At 40.7% G+C, this 19,296-nt stretch overlaps 1 protein-coding gene across 1 annotated transcript in view; it reads left to right on the top strand.

Moving 5' to 3' along the window:
• The first annotated feature begins 12,966 nt into the window (after window positions 1–12,966).
• Window positions 12,967–19,296, top strand: part of LOC148592079 (chloride channel protein 1-like) — a 36,572-nt gene continuing 30,242 nt past the window's right edge. Inside the window, exon 1 of the mRNA XM_088535779.1 lies at window positions 12,967–13,167. Within this exon, the coding sequence (XP_088391905.1) occupies window positions 12,979–13,167 (189 nt within the window). The 5' untranslated portion in view covers window positions 12,967–12,978. The remainder of the gene's footprint in view (window positions 13,168–19,296) is intronic.

Here is a 19,296-nt window from a genome sequence, read left to right as displayed (position 1 = left end):
TTCCCTTTTCAACCTGAAGAGTTCTAATCTATTTGGTTCTTCCTCACACAGAAACTATTCCATAATTTTGATTGTCCTCTAGAATTCTTCCAGTTGTACTATGCTCTTTTGGAAGTTGAGGTAAGTAAAACTGCAAATATTATTCAAGATGTAGATGCATCCTGTTGAGTTCTTTTTCATCTTTTCCTACTTCTTAACCCATATATCTAAAGGAAAACTGAGGGACCCATTATCCTGAACAATTGTTTTAACCCCAAAACCTCATTCTTAAATAATAAGAATTATCTTAAATAGTAATACTTAGCAAGGTCTTGTGTATGCAAAGCTAGAACATCTGTTTCCCCAGTCATCAGCATACATCTATCTAGATTGAGTTTCATCTGTCAGCCTTCTTAAGCTCCTTATACATGTCTTCAGTCAGCATTTTACTATTCCCAATACCTTATCAACAAACTGTTAGGTCTTTCCCAGTTCAGAGATACCTTTGATATTACATTCCTGCCATCAAGATTATTTTCAGCAGAGGACAGTGCATTTAATATACACTGCTTTCAGTTCTATTTCCATACAGAACTAGGTCATGGTGGAAAGCTGATTGCAATTCATGGAATTTTACAAATGCTCTAAGACCATAATGTAACTGCACTCACAGGAATGATAAAAGCAATTGTGAGATTAGACACATACCTGCTATGAAACATAGAAGAAACAAGGTGATAGATAGATCTTATTCCGGTAGTACATGACCATCTTTCTCTATGAGAAGGTTAAGCAAGGCCTCTGTAGAGATCTCCTCTTGCCTAAGCATGTGTTTTAATGCTTACTTTGAGGGTGTACATTACAGTTGAGATATGTTGACTGCCACATGCAACAGCTTCTTATTTAATGCTGCTTCCCTGACCTGTGATGAACTCATTCAGAGCTCATTTAGGCACATAAAGATATGAATGCCTTTTTTCACCTGTTTAGCTTCCAGAATCCTAAGGCCAGACATACCAGAGCATGAGAATATGACTGTGTTTTTTTTTTTTTTTTTTTAGTGTAGCTCACAACTGTAAGTCAACTCTGAAGGTTAAGTTCAGTACAGAAAAATCCTGAATTATGGTGTGTTCTCCCCTTCTTAACCAACCTTCTAACTTCTTTCATAACTGATCTGAGTTATTCTTATATCTATGACCAAGAGGTCATACCAAAGTTCGTTTTGGGGATATTTTTGGTTGTTTTTGATTTGCTTGTTTCTTTTGTTGTTGTTTGGTCTGTTTTGATTTTTTTTTCTGACTGACCTTATAACAAAAGACAAAGCACCAAACTTCAGACTTTGTTTGAAAAAGAGGAAGAAGTGAGAATAAGAAGTTCAAAGACTGGAACATCTGATTTTCAAAAAGGCAAATATATAGTGTAAAAGTAACCTGTTCTGCATAGGCTACAGTGGAGTGGGCTACTTCAGCCTAGCTATTCTAGACCAGCACCCTCCACACTGTGCCCACAGAGAGAGTCAGAGCAAAGGCAAGAGTAGACTTTCCCCACTGTATCTGTTACTAATCATTCAGTTTTACCCTTGAGCTACCCCACATCATCTTTGTTCTTTACTGTTCTGTCACTTAGGAAACTGTTCCATTGCTGTGTAGGCTATAGAGACACCCAAAGGAATAAATGTGTCCAGGAAGGAAAATTTCTAAAGCACAAATTCCAACATTTTGAATTTGCAAGGCAGTACTAACAACAGCCCAAAGCACTCCACTAAGTCAGTCAGGTCCCACTCCTTTATTTCAGCAGTATCTTGGGAACAAAGATATGGGTTGACGTGAATCCCAGGGATTGGACAAGTATGAAACTGACCCTTTTGATTTAATAGTGCCGGTCCTGGGAAAGGAAGGGAAAGAATTGATATATCCTCAATTGGTAGCAAGAGATAGTAACTGACTACAGCCTGCTCATCATTTTTAATGTGCTGTTTCTTTCATCCTCATTGGTTTTGTTTATTATTCAGCCACCTAACTTCTGATCTCTTAGGGAGCCCAATATCCTCATAGCAAGTATGTAGCCAGTGTATCATACACTCACTTAAAAGGAAAATACCCTTAGACATAGATATTCCAGTGGACTCTTTCCAAATCTTCTTCTTCTTCTTTTTTTCTTTTTTTTTTTTTTTAACAGTATCTATTTGCTTTTACTTCCAACACAATCCTTGCTTGTGAGTCTAGGCTACCTTCTTGCCATGTCTTCAGATCAGTGTGTTTGTATCTCTAGTAAATGGTTATTTTCTAAAGAAAATGAGGATTTATTGGCTAATTAACATTTTGCTATGGAATCTGGAGAACTGTGGGATTGATACACAGGTGATACAATAATAGCACACCAGCTAACTAGTTATGTTTTTCAGGATGAAGTTTTAGGACATGCCTAATAGGATCTAATGGCAGGTAGGTACTGAAGGAGGTTATTTTCTTCTATTTGTCCTTGGACATACTTGGGCATATTGCCTCTGTCATGCTGGCTCTCATGACCATGGAACTGCATGGTAATTTGGCTCAGACTATTGATTATGCAGAAACCTAACTCATCAAAATAATTAGTTGTCCATCAATCCAGTTTGTTTACCATGCATGATTATTCAGTTCTCACATTTGCTAATACAATTTCTTGCCATGAAATATTGAAAAAAAAAAAAAGTGAAGAATAGACTTCAGCTACCTAAATCAGGCTGCTGATGCTGAGTGGGCTAAAGAGGGAGGCAAAACTAAATAATCAAATAATTCAATATCAATAATACTAGTGACAAAGATGTACTACATGTTAATGAGAACTTAGATCAAACTAATCTGTTCGTTAGCAAAATAGGCAGATATTCCAGACCTAAATAGGAAGAGTATAGTACTGAAATTCTATCACCACTTTCTGAGCCTAGCTTGAAACACTGTGATAGGCTGATAGAGACCAGAGAGCCAACTAGGGCAGGTACTACAGTAGTAACAAAATACATGAATGACATCCATATAGATTGGCCAAATTTCACGCTGTAGACATAGTCAGTGACTGTGGAAGTCCACAAAAGGATATGACTTGACACTTGTGCTAAATATCCAACTTAGCTGAAATTAACTGTTGTGTAACAGTGATCACAATGTGCTTGAAGTCAATATCCCTGTGGGAGCAACAAGGATCAAAAAATCCACTGTAAGAGACTTAACACTAATCATATAAAAGTAAGGAAGACTTCTATAAATCAATTAAGAAGAGCTATGTGGCTAAAAATATGAAACACTTACAGGACACATGGAAGTTACTTAATGACACCATATTGGTATCCAAAGAGAAAAGGTCCACATAGAAAACCCTCAGCATGTCTCATGTCTGCATGATCCATAAGAAGAATGCTCTCTTCTAGCAGGATGCAGATAATGTGTTTTCTGGCATGCTCTTTTTCTCCAAGGTGTAGAGGAAATAGGTGTCTTGATCCATCTCTCAAAGGAGCTGGATAAATGACCAGACAAGAACATCCTGGGACAAGCAAATTTCCAAATCCTAAGGCTCATCCCACTTCTCTCAACATTTACTGTAGAAGCACGGCCCACAAGCACAGGCAAGCACCCAGTCAGCTGCAAAACCTCCTGTTACAGCTGCCATATTGCTACATAGTTCTACTGGAAGCTTCTTCCATGTGTACGTGTGACAAAAAAGCCAGGTGTACCCTGACTATTTCCCACAGCTTTCGGTCTATCTTCCTAACAAACCCTTGTTGAAACACCAGTAGGCCATTGAGAAGTGAAAGCAACCCTCACAGAGAACAGATAGTTGTTTGGGAAGGACAACAGCCCAGTGTCAGAGACATGGACCTATAAAATGTTCTTCTAGTGTGAGATACAGATGCTGCGTAGCTAGGAGTAGCTGTTCTCTTCCATTTGGAAGCAGGTGAAAGAAACACTGCTGTCTATTGGAGGTGGCAACAGGTGTCTACCAGGGAATGCTGATCTCCCTGGTGATAACTGCATCTTATTTCCAATGCAGCTTCGTGGTACAGGGTAGAAGTCACAGCCAGGGCCAAACACCCCTGAGGACTGCTGAGGAAGACCTCCAGATTAAAAAGTGCATCACAAGTCTAGTATCGGAATACAGATATTTAAAAAGTTAATGCACTTCCAAGCAGACATAAATGTACAGCAATTGATCTGGCACAACCTTCATCTTTCTCAGTATCTGAGACTGTAGGTTAAGAGAGAACAGGGTTATAATGACCCCTGTGGCAAACTCAGTGTGAAACCGTGTAGACCGACAAGCGTGTTCAAGTGGTCTTGCCAGAAAGGACAAAGGGCAACAGTTAATATGCCCTCATCATGTTTTCGGGTTTCCTCCTGAGTTGCAGTGACACTGTATAATCTTTGCAACTTCAGTATTTTTTTCTGGACAAGAAAGGGCCAAAAACAGGTTGATCTGTATCACAAGGTTTTGACTCCACATCAATGTTGTGGCCTTACCTGTGCCATGTGTTTTGTGAAGTCAGGAACCCATACGATCACCCCCCAACAAAGAACACAGAGGAAAGATCAAGGCCAGTGTCTAAACAAGAGATCATAAACAACCTCATTCTTTTTAGCTGACTCCACAGACCAACAAAACACGACGTGTAAGGCTGTAAGCACAGTAACTTAACATGCAAATAGCACATCCAAAAATCAGTCATTTCATATACCCAAACTGAGTTTAACAGCTTCTAGTGCTTATCTCAATTATCAAGTTACACGAAATTTAGAATGATTCCATCACAAGACATTATCCTCTGCACTTTCTTTCTTTCTTTTTTTTTTTTTTTGGCGCGTCTTCCTTCTACCATTCCTGATTGTAAGCCTATCAGTCAATACTTCTACTGTTGATCTACAGCCACTGCCTGGACTCCTGTTCCAGGTTTAATATTCTCAGCATGGACATCAATTGCCAGCCCTGGGATACAATTCTATTTGTAGGTTAGTTCCAGCACTTCCCTCTGCCAACCTACCTTCTCCTGTACTTGAGTACCAGTTCACACACATAGCTTTTCTTTTGATATCTGAAGGCTGTTGTTCCTTCACGGCCCTGGTATCCTTTTTGTACCTTCCTGCCTTTTGTGACAGTCAGAACTGTCTCTTTCAAGTAAGCATACAGCAACTTTGGTTTAATGAATTTCACAGACCAAAGGCTTTCTTCAGCCTTCATACCAAAGTGCAATCCAATACTCCAATCTGCACACACTTGCTGTATGTATTTCTTCTCTTCTTCCTATGCTTTCCTATCAGTTAAAGCAGAGGGCCAGCAGGGAGAAAGTCCAGGAAAAGTTGTGTTATCTCTTGCTGTCATCCTTGTATCAACAGCCAGTGACACCAGGAAAGGTTATCACCACAGAGGAACTGTTTTGGCCTTGTTTCTGAGAGATTTATTATTGTGACTGACAAAAGAATCACTTTTTTCTCTCTGTTTTTCTTGGACCTTATCTCTGGTGATACTACTACTGAGGATTGTGCTATGGGAAACAGGAAAGAGAGCAAGGGGCTACAAGACCCCACGTGTGCAGGAGGATTAGGTGTGCTTGTATGTCTATATTTGGATAGGGGTAGGAGAAGGGAAGTAGGATTAGCCAGATTCTGTCTTAGCCAGAACTGTGAAAGATCTTCTAGTTTAAGTGTTGGTGAATTTATTTTTTTTAATCTTTAATGCCAGTAATAACATCTCTATACTATTGCTTTCATATTGATTGACATTATTTGTCTCGCTTAGCTGAGACAGGACAGAGCACACTAATACAGCCAGAGTAACTGGTATGTGGCATTCATGGAGTCCACCTGAGTAGGGCTTTACTGCATTTGCTCTAGTGATACGAGTGACAAAAAAATCTGAAATGTAGGCAAGACCCAAGTGTTACTAAGAGAAGGTTCACAGTTCTTACACTTGTGCTGCAGTCAGGAGAGATGGTCTCTCTTCCCATTTATAGGTGTTTTTCTGTAACTGTCCTTCCTACTGTTCACACACTGTGTGTCAGGTAAATCAGATTACTGAGCCAGCCAAAAATGGTTTGGTTGTTGTGGGCTGCATCAAGCTTCTTATCATTAATGGTCTCACTCCCTCCATCAGTAAGACAGTGACAGTTACCTCTTCCTTTGGAGAGCTGTTGAGTATATGCAGGGAACAGATGATTTAACAGACACTACATGATGCTGTCATGGAGGTGACTGAGGGTTGTAATTTAAGAGGAGCAGCAGCTGTAGGAGTGGAGCCATCAAAGTCTTAGAGATGGTGGAAACAATTTCTCAGGCAATGGAGAGTGAGTGCAAAATTTTAACAGCTCAGAAGGTCATTGAGTTAATGGCAACCAAGATTGGCCTGGAAGCAAGAAACAAGTTTGTAGGGAGTGGAGAAGAGCTGTACATACGCAGCGCACTTATTCCATCGCTGCCTGAGTTGAACACTTGGAGTTTTCTCTGTTTAAAAAATCAGTTATTCTTGTTTTCATACTAATAAAGACTGCTTTTTGTTTTAGTGTTCAGAAACGTGTTGGTCTTCTCTAGAGAGCTCGCAAGGAGATGTAGGCCAATTCACCTTAAAGGTTCTGGATGACCTGGGATCCACTCATAAACCATAACTTTCCTGTCTGGTCTTTCTTTCTTTTTTCTTTTTTCTTTTCTTTCTTTCTTTTTTTTTTTTTTTTTTTTCTGTGTGTGAATTTCTTTGGCTACTAGGCTTGTTAAAGTTCTCTCTGCTTGTCCTTTTTGATCTCAGTTCCAAACTATAGCCATACTACAATATGAGACAAGACAACCTCAAATTAACCAATGACCTTTCTTAGATACTAGCATCAACACTGAAATGCCTTTATTTCATTTTATTTTGAGGTGAATTTGCACAGTGCTCTATGTGACCATCAGAGTTTTGTTTTTTAATGGGACATAAACCTATTCCATTAAAGCTCACTTGTTTTTTGCTACAACCTGTAATATAGATACCATATCATCATCTCTTCAAAATTCCTTAGCCTCATCCAACAATTCCAACATCTACTTTCATGGCTCCTTTGTGTCTTTTTTTTTTTCTATTAGTGTTTCTTTGTTTCAGTCCTAAGATCTACTTTTTTTCTCTTCTATCTCTCTTCTGCTAACTTCATACTTTCCCAATTTGAGTTATGAAAGTTGATGATTCTCTAAATCTGTCCAGTCTCTGTCAGTTCTCCTCTATTCAATCTCGTAATAGTGATTTCATGTCCTTTCGAATATCTTCATGTTATCTTCTGTTTTCTCCATTATGAGAGTTCTTAAAATTTCTGGACTTTCTGCTCTTCACCATGAAGTCTACCAATCTTTTAAATCATCTCTGAGGGTTTTCGGTCATCATGTTTCCTTACTCAGTTTTGTTCACAATGTCCTGCTGCACATCTTAGATTTCTCCCTATTGCTCAAATATTAGTCTATGCTCTATTCTTTCTTCACTAGAAAAGCTGTCTCATCTCCCTGTCTCCTTCCCTCCAACTAACTCTTTTCAAAACATTCTTTCTCCCCAAACCTCTGATTGCATGGTAACAGCTCTTTGAAGCCTCCTTGGGTACCTTCCCTTATAAAATGTCCCATTTAAGAAGTCCCTTGTTCTCACCTAGATTAGATTTTGCCTTATCTTATGGCAGTTTAAGCTTTTTCCCACCTTCACTTTTTTTTTCTTGCTCCATCTGTGTCTATTACTTGAGCTGAACTACATTTGCTGTGGCCTATTCCTGTCCTGCATCACATCCCTTTCCATGTGCACTTTGCCTATTATTGCCTCATTGTCTTTATCCCTCTTTGCCACTGTTACTGTAAAGTGATCTTCCTTCTGTCACCTTTCTCCTCTTCATTCTGCAAAACTCTTTTTTTTTTCACTTCATTTTTTGCAGTTTCTTTTGTCTCACAGCCACACCTTTGTATTTTCTCTTTTACAACTTTACGGGTCTCTTGGATTGAGTTCTCTGAAGCATGGAATGTAATTTGTTCTTTATTTATAAAATACTTCTTTCTCATCTTTATGTGTTGTTTTGAATAACAATAATTCTACCTCCACAAATTTAACTCATGTCAGTTGTTAGGGACAGTAAAAGAATCTCTGTCACTATCCCTTATAATTTCTGTGCATGTGCTATTGATGTTGGCTGTTAAATAGATATTATGTGTCTTTCCAGAGAAGTCCACAATCTATTGGCGGGTTATAAGGTTTGCATATAGTGAAACCAAATGCGCCAGATCTTTAAGGATGAGGCTAGTAGAGAAACATAAAAAGCACTAGTATAAACAGAAGGCTTGGAAATTAGTATGATGTCTGATAATTGCGTGGGAAGGGCACAGGGGACAACATTAACCTTGTCTCTTTTGATTTATAGTAATGTGATTTCAGGTGATAAATATCCCTGATACAGGACTATGAGAGAAGTGCTGGTGTTCAAGGTCAGCCTTTATCTCCCTCTCATTCAATCATTTCTTTATTTCCCCTGCCCCCTCACTTGATCAGAACTTTCACTATATAGGCAGTAGGATGGGAAGACTGGGTACTCTATTTCTGCATTCTGGAAGACAGTCAGGAGAAGGAAATATTGTCAGAAAGAGACATTAAGTCAAGACAAAAGGGTGAGACCCAGGACAAACTGAGAAAAGGAGGGAAAAAGATAGATGGCTGCCTGGAGAAGAGATCAATCTGAGGTGAGACTTCTAACTTCTATTACTCACTTCTTCACATTTAAGACCCTACTCTGGGCTGTAGCAGTAGTTTCATGTGTCATGCAGGTGTCCTGCTTGAAGACGGCACAATGGAAATGACACTTTGGTGTCCCTCTATGAACTATAGTATGTGAAGAATAAAGTACCGTAAAAGCTGGTGTAAAAGCACCTTTCCTCTTGTGTGCTGTGGGGAAATCTAGAAAGGCCTGCTGAGGGCATTGCATTTTTGTGAGTTCTTTGAAGACGTGCGCCTATGGGATTGTGAGAGGTCATATCTGCAGGGTGTCCATGTTTGTGACTAGCAAAAAGATGATTATTATGTCTTCCTCTGTCTTTCATTGTTATATAAAATGAGACTGGTCTCCTGAGTCTATTGCTAACCTTCCAAGCAACAGAAATACCACCTTGCTGTGCCCTACCAGTACTAAGTCTCTATAGCAAAAAGGAGGCAGGAGAGGGAGTAGGACAGACTGGCAATAGAAAAGATATATTGAGATAAATTATCACAGGGGATTACAGAATACGTGAAAGGAGAGAGATCTGAAAGCACTTGTACAGCCATAGTGCAGAAAGACAGATCTCTGCGTTTGTACTCAAGATTCTCTCTGCTTCTGTGACTTGTTGGTCTGAAAACATGGATAAGACAACAGATAGAGCCAGAGGAATACCTTTCATTAGACTAGCTTGGGCAGCTGGATAAAGTAGATGAGCTGTCAGCCCTACAAGTTCTTCTTTGAGTCTGAAATAGAAACAGCATAGCTAAAAACACTAAAAAAGCTAAAAAGGAAAAAGCTGAGAATAGTTGCATTGGGTGTAACTGGATTAGTACCAGTAAGATTATCTGTGACAGACTGTTATTGGTACCTTCTCGTATGGAGTGGATGTTAAAAGCACCAAGAGTGCTAATAAAGTGCTTACCTTTAGGGGAAAGAGAGGAAGGGGTGATTTATAATCTGTGGAACATGATAATATTAGTGTGCAGATGATATGATGCTATAAAGTAAATAAGTCTACATGTAACATATACAGCATATATTCTGTGATTCACTGGAATCGTTAATTTCATTTCCTAGTCTTATTCTTCAAAGGCACTGTCTGAGAGACCATTTGATGAGAGGGAATTAAATAACTGTTATGCCCTTAGCTGCACATGTAGGAGTGTATATATACACAATAAGTGCATAATGATTGTTCAGTTTCTACTGTTTGACCATTTGGTGCACTAGATGAGGTGTATTACATTATTTCATAGTAAAGGTTTCTTGTTTGAGTAATATCTAGAGATATCTGCCCAATCCTGAGCCTTGGGGTCCCTCATGTGCTTAGTGATGAGTTCAGTGAAACTGTGACCTGTTTGGAGCCTGAGAGGGACAGTAATGGAAAATGTCTTTCAAGGTAGGATCATCTTATTTTATTATATAATTATATAATGATTTTCCTTGGGAATTCCACAGTATGTCACAGGCAGTAGTGTTCGGTTAGTTGGCAAAAGGATTTTTTTTCTATTGAAGGAATTTCTTGTGTGCTATTCATGCATTCGAAAAATGAGAGCTAGAAGAGTGCCCCTTTGAGTAAAGGTTTTCTTGAGTTTACTGAGATGGGTGTGATTAGTGTTCTCTTTCAGTAAATGTGATAGTGACGGAATATCTGGTGCTATATTACAGCTTTGATGTTTGCTTAGGTACAGAGTGGTTGGTCTTTACCTTTTACATATATGGTATATACTTCTATATTTGATGCACTTTTTTCTGTATTATATGCACAATTGAATATATGCTATACACCATTTTTAATGTGACCCACAGTGTCTAGATAAATTAGGTTAGACTTCCAAAAGCATTTTGATATGTTGGAAATGGTTAATAAATTTGTGATAGAAATCAGTGAAGGTGAATTTCTGTGCAGACAATAAAGATGACATTCTCCACTTAGGAACTCTTCTTTGAAATCATAGAATCATGGAATCCTTAAGTTTGGAAGGGACCTTTAGAGATCATCTAGTCCAACCCCCCTGCACACGCAGGGTCACCTAGAGCATGTGGCACAAGGTTGCATCCAAGCGGGTTTTGAAGATCTCCAGAGAAGGAGACTCCACAATCTCTCTGGGCAGCCTGTTCCAGTGCTTGGTCACTCTCACTGTTAAGAATTTTTTCCTTAAATTCCTGTGGAACTTTTGATGCTTTAGTTTGTGGCCGTTTCCTTTTGTCCTGTCAGCCGCCACCACTGAAAAGAGGCCAGCACCATCCTCTGCACTCCCTCCCTTGAGGTACTTATAGACACTGATGAGATCCCCTCTCAGCCTTCTCTTCTCCAGGCTGAACAGGCCCAGCTCTCTCAGCCTTTCCTCATCAGGCAGGTGTTCCAGGCCCCTGATCATCGTTGTAGCCCTGCACTCAACTCTCTCCAGCAGTTCCATGTTCTTCATGTACTGTGGAGCCCAGAACTGGACACAGTACTCCAAATGTGGCCTCACCAGGGCTGAGTAGAGGGGCAGGATCACCTCCCTCAACCTGCTGGAGATGCTCTTCTTAATGCACCCCAGGATCCCATTGGCCTTCTTGGCCACGAGAGCACGTTGCTGCCTCATGGTCAACTTGTCGTCCACCATGATGCCCAGGTCCTTCTCTGCAGAGCTGCTCTCCAGAAGGTCAGTCCCCAGCCTGTACTGGTGTCTGGGGTTATTCCTCCCCAGGTGCAGGACCTTGCACTTGCCTTTGTTGAATTTCATAAGGTTTCTCACTGCCCAGTTGTCTAGTCTGTCCAGGTCCCTCTGGATGGCAGCGCAGCCCTCTGGAGTATCAGCTACTCCTCCCAATCTCATATCATCAGCGAACTTGCTGAGGCAGCACTCTGTGCCTTCATCCAAGTCATTGATGAATAAATTGAACAGGACTAGACTGAGGACTGACCCGTGAGGGACACAGCTAACTACAGGCCTCCAACTAGACCCTGTGCCGCTGATCACCCCCTCTGGGCTGTGAATCTCTTACCTCTCTCACATCTCTGCCTGTGAATCTCTTACCTTGCAATGTGAAAGTGTGGGGATCCATAATTCTGGAGAGATTATACTTTCTGCAGGAGGAAGAAGTTGTTTAGCAGTAGCTCTTTCGTATTTGTGCTTGAGATAGACAGGAGTCTTTTTGTTTTGTTCTGTTTTTGAGGTTTGTTGTTGTTGTTGTTGTTGTTTTTGCAGTTCCTATCCTCTTGAACTCACTTCTCTTTGTTGACTAATAGCTATCAAAAGCAATGCAATTGCAGGTAGACCACTGACAGTGTGGGAGTTGTTTCTAGGCCTTGTTGCTGGAAAACACTTCTCATTTCTTTTACTGTTTCATAGTTCAGTGGCATTGGCTGAGCTCATTCCTTTTCAGCTGGCTGAGAAACAAGTGGCAGAAGCTGTTGAATGCTCAAATCTGTGGAAAACTGAGCCTCAAAAACAGAAATTTCTGCACATACCCATAACTGAATATCTACAAAGAGATCTTGCTGCATTCTCTAAAACTGTTCCTCACAAGAATAAGTGGAAATGCTTGAATTTAGGAGTTATGCCCAGTAATTCACAGATGTGCTGGAGTCCTCCTTTAGGACTTGCTTCTTCTGTAGACTGTGGACTTGAGATGTAACAAAGGTATCTTGGGAGTCTAGGTGTCCTGTCCCATCTTGTTCTGTCTCTGCATAACAGTTGGCATTGTATCTTTATGACTGCTTCTCACTCTTCAGAAGGCTAATGTCTGGGGAGAGAAAGAGGAAACTCGCTGAATTTTGTTCCCATTGCAAATATGTCTTGTTCAGGACAAAGGAAATGTGTAGGAAGAGACCTCCTGGAGAAGTATTCTTGCTTCCTCCTGTCTGCTTCATGACTCTGTATTTCTAGCTCTCTCTCTCATACGCCTTCCTTTCTCCCCTTCCCCCTTCCCTCTCCTTCAGGAGTCCCCTGTGGCACACACCTGATATTCAATCCTGGTGGAGTTAGTCCCTTTTGCCCAGATCAGATGTGGCACTGGCGAATCATGTGACAGAGGAAGGTTACTATAAATATAGTTAAGTCCTGCAATCACTGCCTTTGGGTGGGAAGAGGAGAAAGTGAGAGACACAAGGAGGAGGAGGGTCAGAAAGAAAGGGTGTAGAAGAACAACCTGGAGTGGTCTGAGGAGAGAAAGAAAGCAAAGAAGAAAGAGTGCAGAGACCATGGTCAAGGCCAGACCATGAGTTAGTTCTAGGTAAGGTCTAGAGTAGCAGCTCTGTTAAAACTGAGCATGTGGAAAAAAGGAGAGGCATGGAGACCTCAGAGCACAAGACGCAGGAATCCAGATCGAAATCAGCTTTGTGGGGGGGCACACCGCAGTACGACTATGTCCGCTTTGAGAGATGCACCCGTTACGGGATACCTTTGGAGGCAGGACGCGAGGCCAGGGGGACAGGGGACGACCTGCACTATCTGGAGAACTCTCTCAGCCACCCACAGGTAGGGCTGCATAATGGGGACCTTTATGGCAGCACAGGTTTCATTGGGAACACAAAGATTCTTGGGACTCTTAGGATGGTGTTGTAGAGTGCACAACCTTGTCTGTTCCCAATCCTACCAGCTTTCCCCTTCTCTTCTTGTCTCCCAGGTCAGTCATTGACTTCCACAGTCATACTTATATCCAGGAATACTACTGGCATTTCAAGTCAGCGGTTGCTATGATTAAAAAGAGAGTTAGAATGGGCGAACTGAAACGTGGAATCGAACCATTAATGCAACTGTAACATCAAATAGAAACTGAGCCTGCCTTCACCCGCACTGTGATATTAAGTAGAGAAATAGATGAGTAAAAACAGAGATGCATAGATGGGTATCCATTGGCACAGCTGTATAGAAAAGTCTTACAGAGCTGCATTCTGAATTTTCCTCAACAAAGAGCAATTTATGCTCGTAAGACCCATATTGATAGTTCTGGTAGCTCTTTTCGGAGTCCAAGTGAGGAGTTTCCTAACCCTTACACCAGGATCTCACTCTTGCTCTGGTTCACACAAGCAGTCATTGCAGAAAAAAAAATGTGCTTGGGACTTTAAATGTGCGCTGTATGTGAATCTTTTCCCCTTGTCCTCTGTATCTCCTCTACCTCCCCTTTGGTACAGCTGCCTGCGCAGGAGTGAGAGGGTGAGTTTGCATCAGAGACTTGGTGTCTTGTTTCTTACCACTCTGCTCAGACTAAGCTGACATAAAAGGATATTATGATGAAGGAACTATTTCAGTGATGAAAGACAGCAAGAGGATGTGTGTGGGGGGTTATCTGAATGTGAAATTCACATAGGGAAAGTATGAGCAGAGGAAAATATGAGGGATGCATTATCTCTGAAAGATTTTTGTGATTTGATGATAGGAAAAAAAGTATTTGCCATAAAGAAAATCTCTTTCAGTAGACAAGCTGCCCAGTGGGGATCCTGTGTGCCACACTGCATGGATTTGGGAACCAGTCTTATGGTTGTATTCAGGATTTTTCTCTTCTGAAAATAGCTAAAATGACTGAGAGTTTGCAAATGTTTTGTATCTAAGTTGTTCCACAGTCATTCGCTTGTTTATATGGAGACAGCAGCTAAAATTGGAAGGTGTCTGGAAAAAAAGGCTGACTTCAGTAGTTTGTGCTATTTTTACACTAACATCAGGCAACAGTTTGGCTGCAGCATCCTCCCTTAGTGAATGAATGCTGAAGGATGAGCATGGGTAGGTGATGTGATGGAGAGGTACTGAAGTCCAGCCAGCAAATGGGATATGCTGGAATGCAGCACTTGATGAAAAAGCATTTGGAGTGAGCAGAGCAGGGACAGCTACTATCCCTTAGCTCCTTTAAGAGCACCAGTGACATGAGCAGTGGTAGCCCTCAATACACACTGCCACAGGTGGGGCATCCAGGCTGGGAGATGCAACCCTGGGCAGGAGGGACTGCAAGTGAAGTGACTGCTCATGAAGAAAAAATGTTCCATCTCCATCAGCCGTGCCTGAGTCCAGAGCTAGCTCTAGGTAGGTTTCACAGCTGTTCTAGGAGGATGGCATATGCCTGGCATGTGGAGTGCAAGTAGAGCAATGTCCAGATGGTTGAGGGGACATGTGCCTTGTGTTACAGGGACCATTAGTGGGTTATATGAAAGGGAACTGTGACGTTCAAATTGTTCCTCCTGTAAAGCACATCCATGCACAAAATACCCCAATTAACCTCTATCCATCCCATAGACATTTGTAATTGCCTAAGACCTTTTCCACGATCAGGTACAGATGACACACAGTGAGGCAGTACCACCTACCTCCATGCTCTTGCTTGCTGCCACTGGCACATCTTTGCATTCAGCTACTGAGGCACGCTGATCACATGAATGTTGGCAAACTCATGCACAAAAGAGTGGGCCATCACATGAATTTGCCATGCGTATCTTCAACCGGTATTGTCCCCAAACAAGCATGCATATATGAACATACTTTGCATTCTTGAACTGGGGCATGCATAGATTTACTGAAAAGAGGCTTTAGAAATATATGCACTTAAATACTCGCATACACGTGTATGAACATTATGTTTATGTATACAACGTTATATGCAGGTACATTTCTGCAAAATCAGACTTGCTGTGCATATATATATTTTGTCAGGCATTTGTGTGCATGCAGTTGAAGTGGAACTATGCATGCTAATGTACACATCTTGTAGAAACATGCACACTTATGCTGTTTACATGGAAAACAATAGCTATTGCTAATTCTGATAGCTATTGCGTCGTTTTCTTGGGCTAGCTATTGCCTTGTGTTTTAGATGTAAGTTGGATCTGTGATTTGACTGGGTTTACACAGGATGCTGCACAGTGGCATCTTGGCTTTTATCTTGGATCTTCTAGCATATCTAGCAGATATTAAATAATAAAAGAATAATAATAGTAGATAATAGTATATACATAATTGTTGACAGTTAAGATAATAGGTAACAGGCATACAATAGGTGACAAAATATATGGTGATAAAATATACAAACTGGTACGTGATAGGATTTGAGGGTTTTTTTCTTTCTACATGAGAAATGAGAGCTTTTCATCAAGCAGCTTCAAGTGGTGAAGTATTTAGAGGTTATTTTATTCATGACTGCAGAAAAGATGTTTATAGCAGTGAGGTCTCAAAATTGCAATAGTATATTGTGAGGGATGTGCAATGGGTAATTAAACAGTACAGTATTACAGAACAACAGACTCACAGAAAGATTTAGGTGACCTGGCACCTAAATGGCACCTGTGGAGGTCTCTAGCCCTAAATACCTTCCTACAGAAGGACTGACTCCAAAGCAAGATCAAGGTGCTCGGGCAAGTCCTGAACACCTCTAAGCGTGGGAAGTCCCAAATGTTTCTGGCACCTGTGCCAGTGCCGATCCACTCTTGGGATGGGGCAGATAGGGATATGATTTCCTTATATGCAGTCAGATCTCCCTCTTTTTGTAAGTAAGTTGGACCTGTTTCCTCTTGACCTTTGTTGTGCTCCTCTGAGAAGTCTGGCTCTGTTGTCTTTCTAACCCCACAATAAGGTTGGGGGGGGTGATGTTAGATTCTCCCCTTTGCCCTCTCTTCTACAGGGGAAATCATTATTTACTTGTTGTCCCATCCAACCCTAGCTGCTCATATGTGCCTCCTTGGATCTATGTCTAAGCAGTTGAACCTAGAATTTACGAAGTGTGGTTTGGAGTTCTTAAGCTTGAGATCAAATATAGCAATTATTTTGCTATCTGCCCATAAAGAACTAAGAAGAATCAATTTAGCAATAGCAGCATGGCCATAAAGCAGAAGTGAGAGGAATGAGCAATGTACAGAGCCCAAGGTTGCCGCAGTGGCCAGGAGGAGAAGATTAGAAACAGTGTGCACTGGCAACACTGGGGGAAGGGATTTCAGCAGTAGAGTATGCTGTGTAGAACATATCATTTGGTCTAAATGTCATGAGAAACACCATGGACTTTGGGCTGAGAGAGGAGTTTTATGCATGGCAGTAGCTCCAAGAAAAGTCTTGAGATCATGGTGATGTATATGTTTCTACCCTGAGATTCCATGCATGCTTTCCTCCAGTAACTCAAGCAACAAAACTCACCATCTTTTGGGGAAGAAAAACTCTGCTGTTTTACAGTTCAACAGTTATTAATGTTTCCTCCCTGAAAATGAACTTTATCCAACTTGTGCTTTCTCCCTGGATTTTTTTTTCCTTAACAGTATTTTTACCTTGAGCTGTTTATGTATCATTATCATGTTCCCAATTTCTCATCATCTGTCCAAGCGAGACATAATATTACCTTTCTGACCATCCCACTAGAAAATTGGTATCTACTAAAATTATTTCCTGTTTTTTGTGATGTTCAGAAACTCTGTGTTCCATGTGTTAGAGAGGTAGTGTCAGAAGAACAGTGCAAGCCTTATTGTATTTCTAGTTCTACATGTCTTCTAATGGAATTTCTGACCTAATGTAATTTTGCTAACATGGCCATCTCTTGATTTCCAGATTCTTACTCTGTCCCACAGTCTCCTACAATTTGAGACAGTGCCAGAATGCAAAAGAAGCAAAGCACATGCACAAAACATGCATGTTAGTTGAGACTAACTTGTACTCCTAGAACAAAATCTTCATTGAAACCTTCCTTGAATCCTGAGACCAACTCCTTCTCTTTCATGTACTGAATCAATTATTTTCTAGCCAGACTGAATGAGTGAATTAGGATGCTGCACCATGTCATTTAACCCTTGTACTGTTGTATTTTAATGTCCTCCTATCTGAGAAAAAGTGGAAGACTCTAACTTGAACTTCATATTTGGCATGCATTTGAGTTTATATTTTGAATTGTATTTGATATGAACTCATGAATTCTGCTGGTAAATTAAACATTAGTTGAAATGATTATTAATGTGAAGATGATTTATTCAAAATCTGTTACTGCTGGCAGCCTTGCTGGCTGAAACAGACATGGTGAGGGAAACAAGTTGCACAGTCTGCTGCTTAGAACTGTATTTTATTTGTGACAGCCTACCTTGTATGTGGAATCTGTCAAGTCTTTCAACCTGATGTTTCACTATCTGGTTCTGTATTATGGTGATTAGAGAAATGACATTCTTCATTGCTGAGAGATTGCATTGCCTGATTTGGTGCTTGCCCTAATAAAAATGATGGAGTTATAAAATACAATAAAATATTCAGTTTCCAGTACAGTGATAAATGGAAGATTACTTTCAAATAGGTGTTCAGACAGAATGGATCTTTTTAAGGAACAACAGGGAAGCCACCTAGAGGCATATTCTGAGAACAAATTATTGTGCATGGAACAAATGTCAGCTGATGACTATATGCAAATAAATAAAGGACTTAGGACCTTCAGTCATATTTGCTCTCTGGAGATATGAATTCGTTCAGCACTGGAACAGGTGCTCAGAGAAGGTGGGGGATCTCCACCCTTGGAGATGTTTAGAACTTGCCTGGACAAGATTCTGAGCTGCCTGATCTATTTTGAGCTAACATGCTGTAAGACTGGATTTGGACTAGAGACCTCCAGAGGTACATTCCACTCTAAATCTTTCCATGAGTCTCTGAATCTGTTTGATCCCAAATTTTCTCAGGTCAGCTGCATTTTCCACTTTCTACAGTTGATGTCTGAGACCATGGAAGTCCCAAAGGAACATGAGTAAAATCTTCTGTGTCACTCAGAAAGGAGATTAAGCAAAGCTGTCAAATATAAACATCTCCTAAACACATGTAGTAATACTGCATATGTCGCAAATGTCCTGTGATTGTCCAGCTGAAGTGTGTAGTTTTGCTAATCTGAGTATTGCTCACTCTCCTCTTACAACCATTCAGAAAATCTTAGAGAAGCAGATTTGTACTGAGGAAGAAACAAAGAGTCACATTCTGGCAACTGTGAAGTGCCAAGACCACAGGTCATGCATCAGATGAGAACTTTGAACTCAAATGTATGTCCCTGAAGATACCCTTCAATGGAGAGGCTTATTCGGAGTTTCTCAAACAATTATCTCCCCTGCCTATTCCCAAAAGGAGGAAGGTAGGATGTCTGCTCCCAAGGGAATCTGGTAGATGAACAAGTGGGCATAGGTAGAATTCTTCAAATCTACTTGAGATCGCTTTGCTGAAGAGAAGGCATAGCTGCCAAGTTTATTGCAAATCCATGTGCAAAAATGTCATACATATTCCTCAGTTCACATATGCATAGCTACCTGTGAATTGTATGTTACTAAGATTAGTATTTGATGACAATGACTAGATTAGATAGTTAGTAATTTCAGAGGAGTTGGAGATATGTGGGTACTTGAGAAGATGGTTTGAATAAGTAATGGCAATTAGCATGTGCTCTTCTCTGATAACTGTGCTGATGCCCCTTCTTTTTCACTCTGTGCACCAACAATGGCTGCATGCCTCATTCAGGATTCATTGGCAGTGGGATGAACACTCCCAGGCCATTCCTGCGTTCTGTTGGTAGTGTGATATCTCACGAAACAGTGAGACACACTGTATCAGAAAGACCGGAGGGTGGCAGCCTCTTGGGAATTATTTTAGCCTTTTTTTGTGTCTCCAGACTGTCTGTTTAAT

Source organism: Tinamus guttatus, unplaced genomic scaffold (assembly GCF_059628265.1).
Source record: "Tinamus guttatus ecotype Peru unplaced genomic scaffold, ASM5962826v1 Tinamus_guttatus_pri_ptg000646l, whole genome shotgun sequence".
Taxonomy (NCBI): domain Eukaryota; kingdom Metazoa; phylum Chordata; class Aves; order Tinamiformes; family Tinamidae; genus Tinamus; species Tinamus guttatus.
The sequence above is the reverse complement of the archived record's forward strand: the minus strand, read 5'-3'. Positions and strand labels throughout refer to the sequence as shown.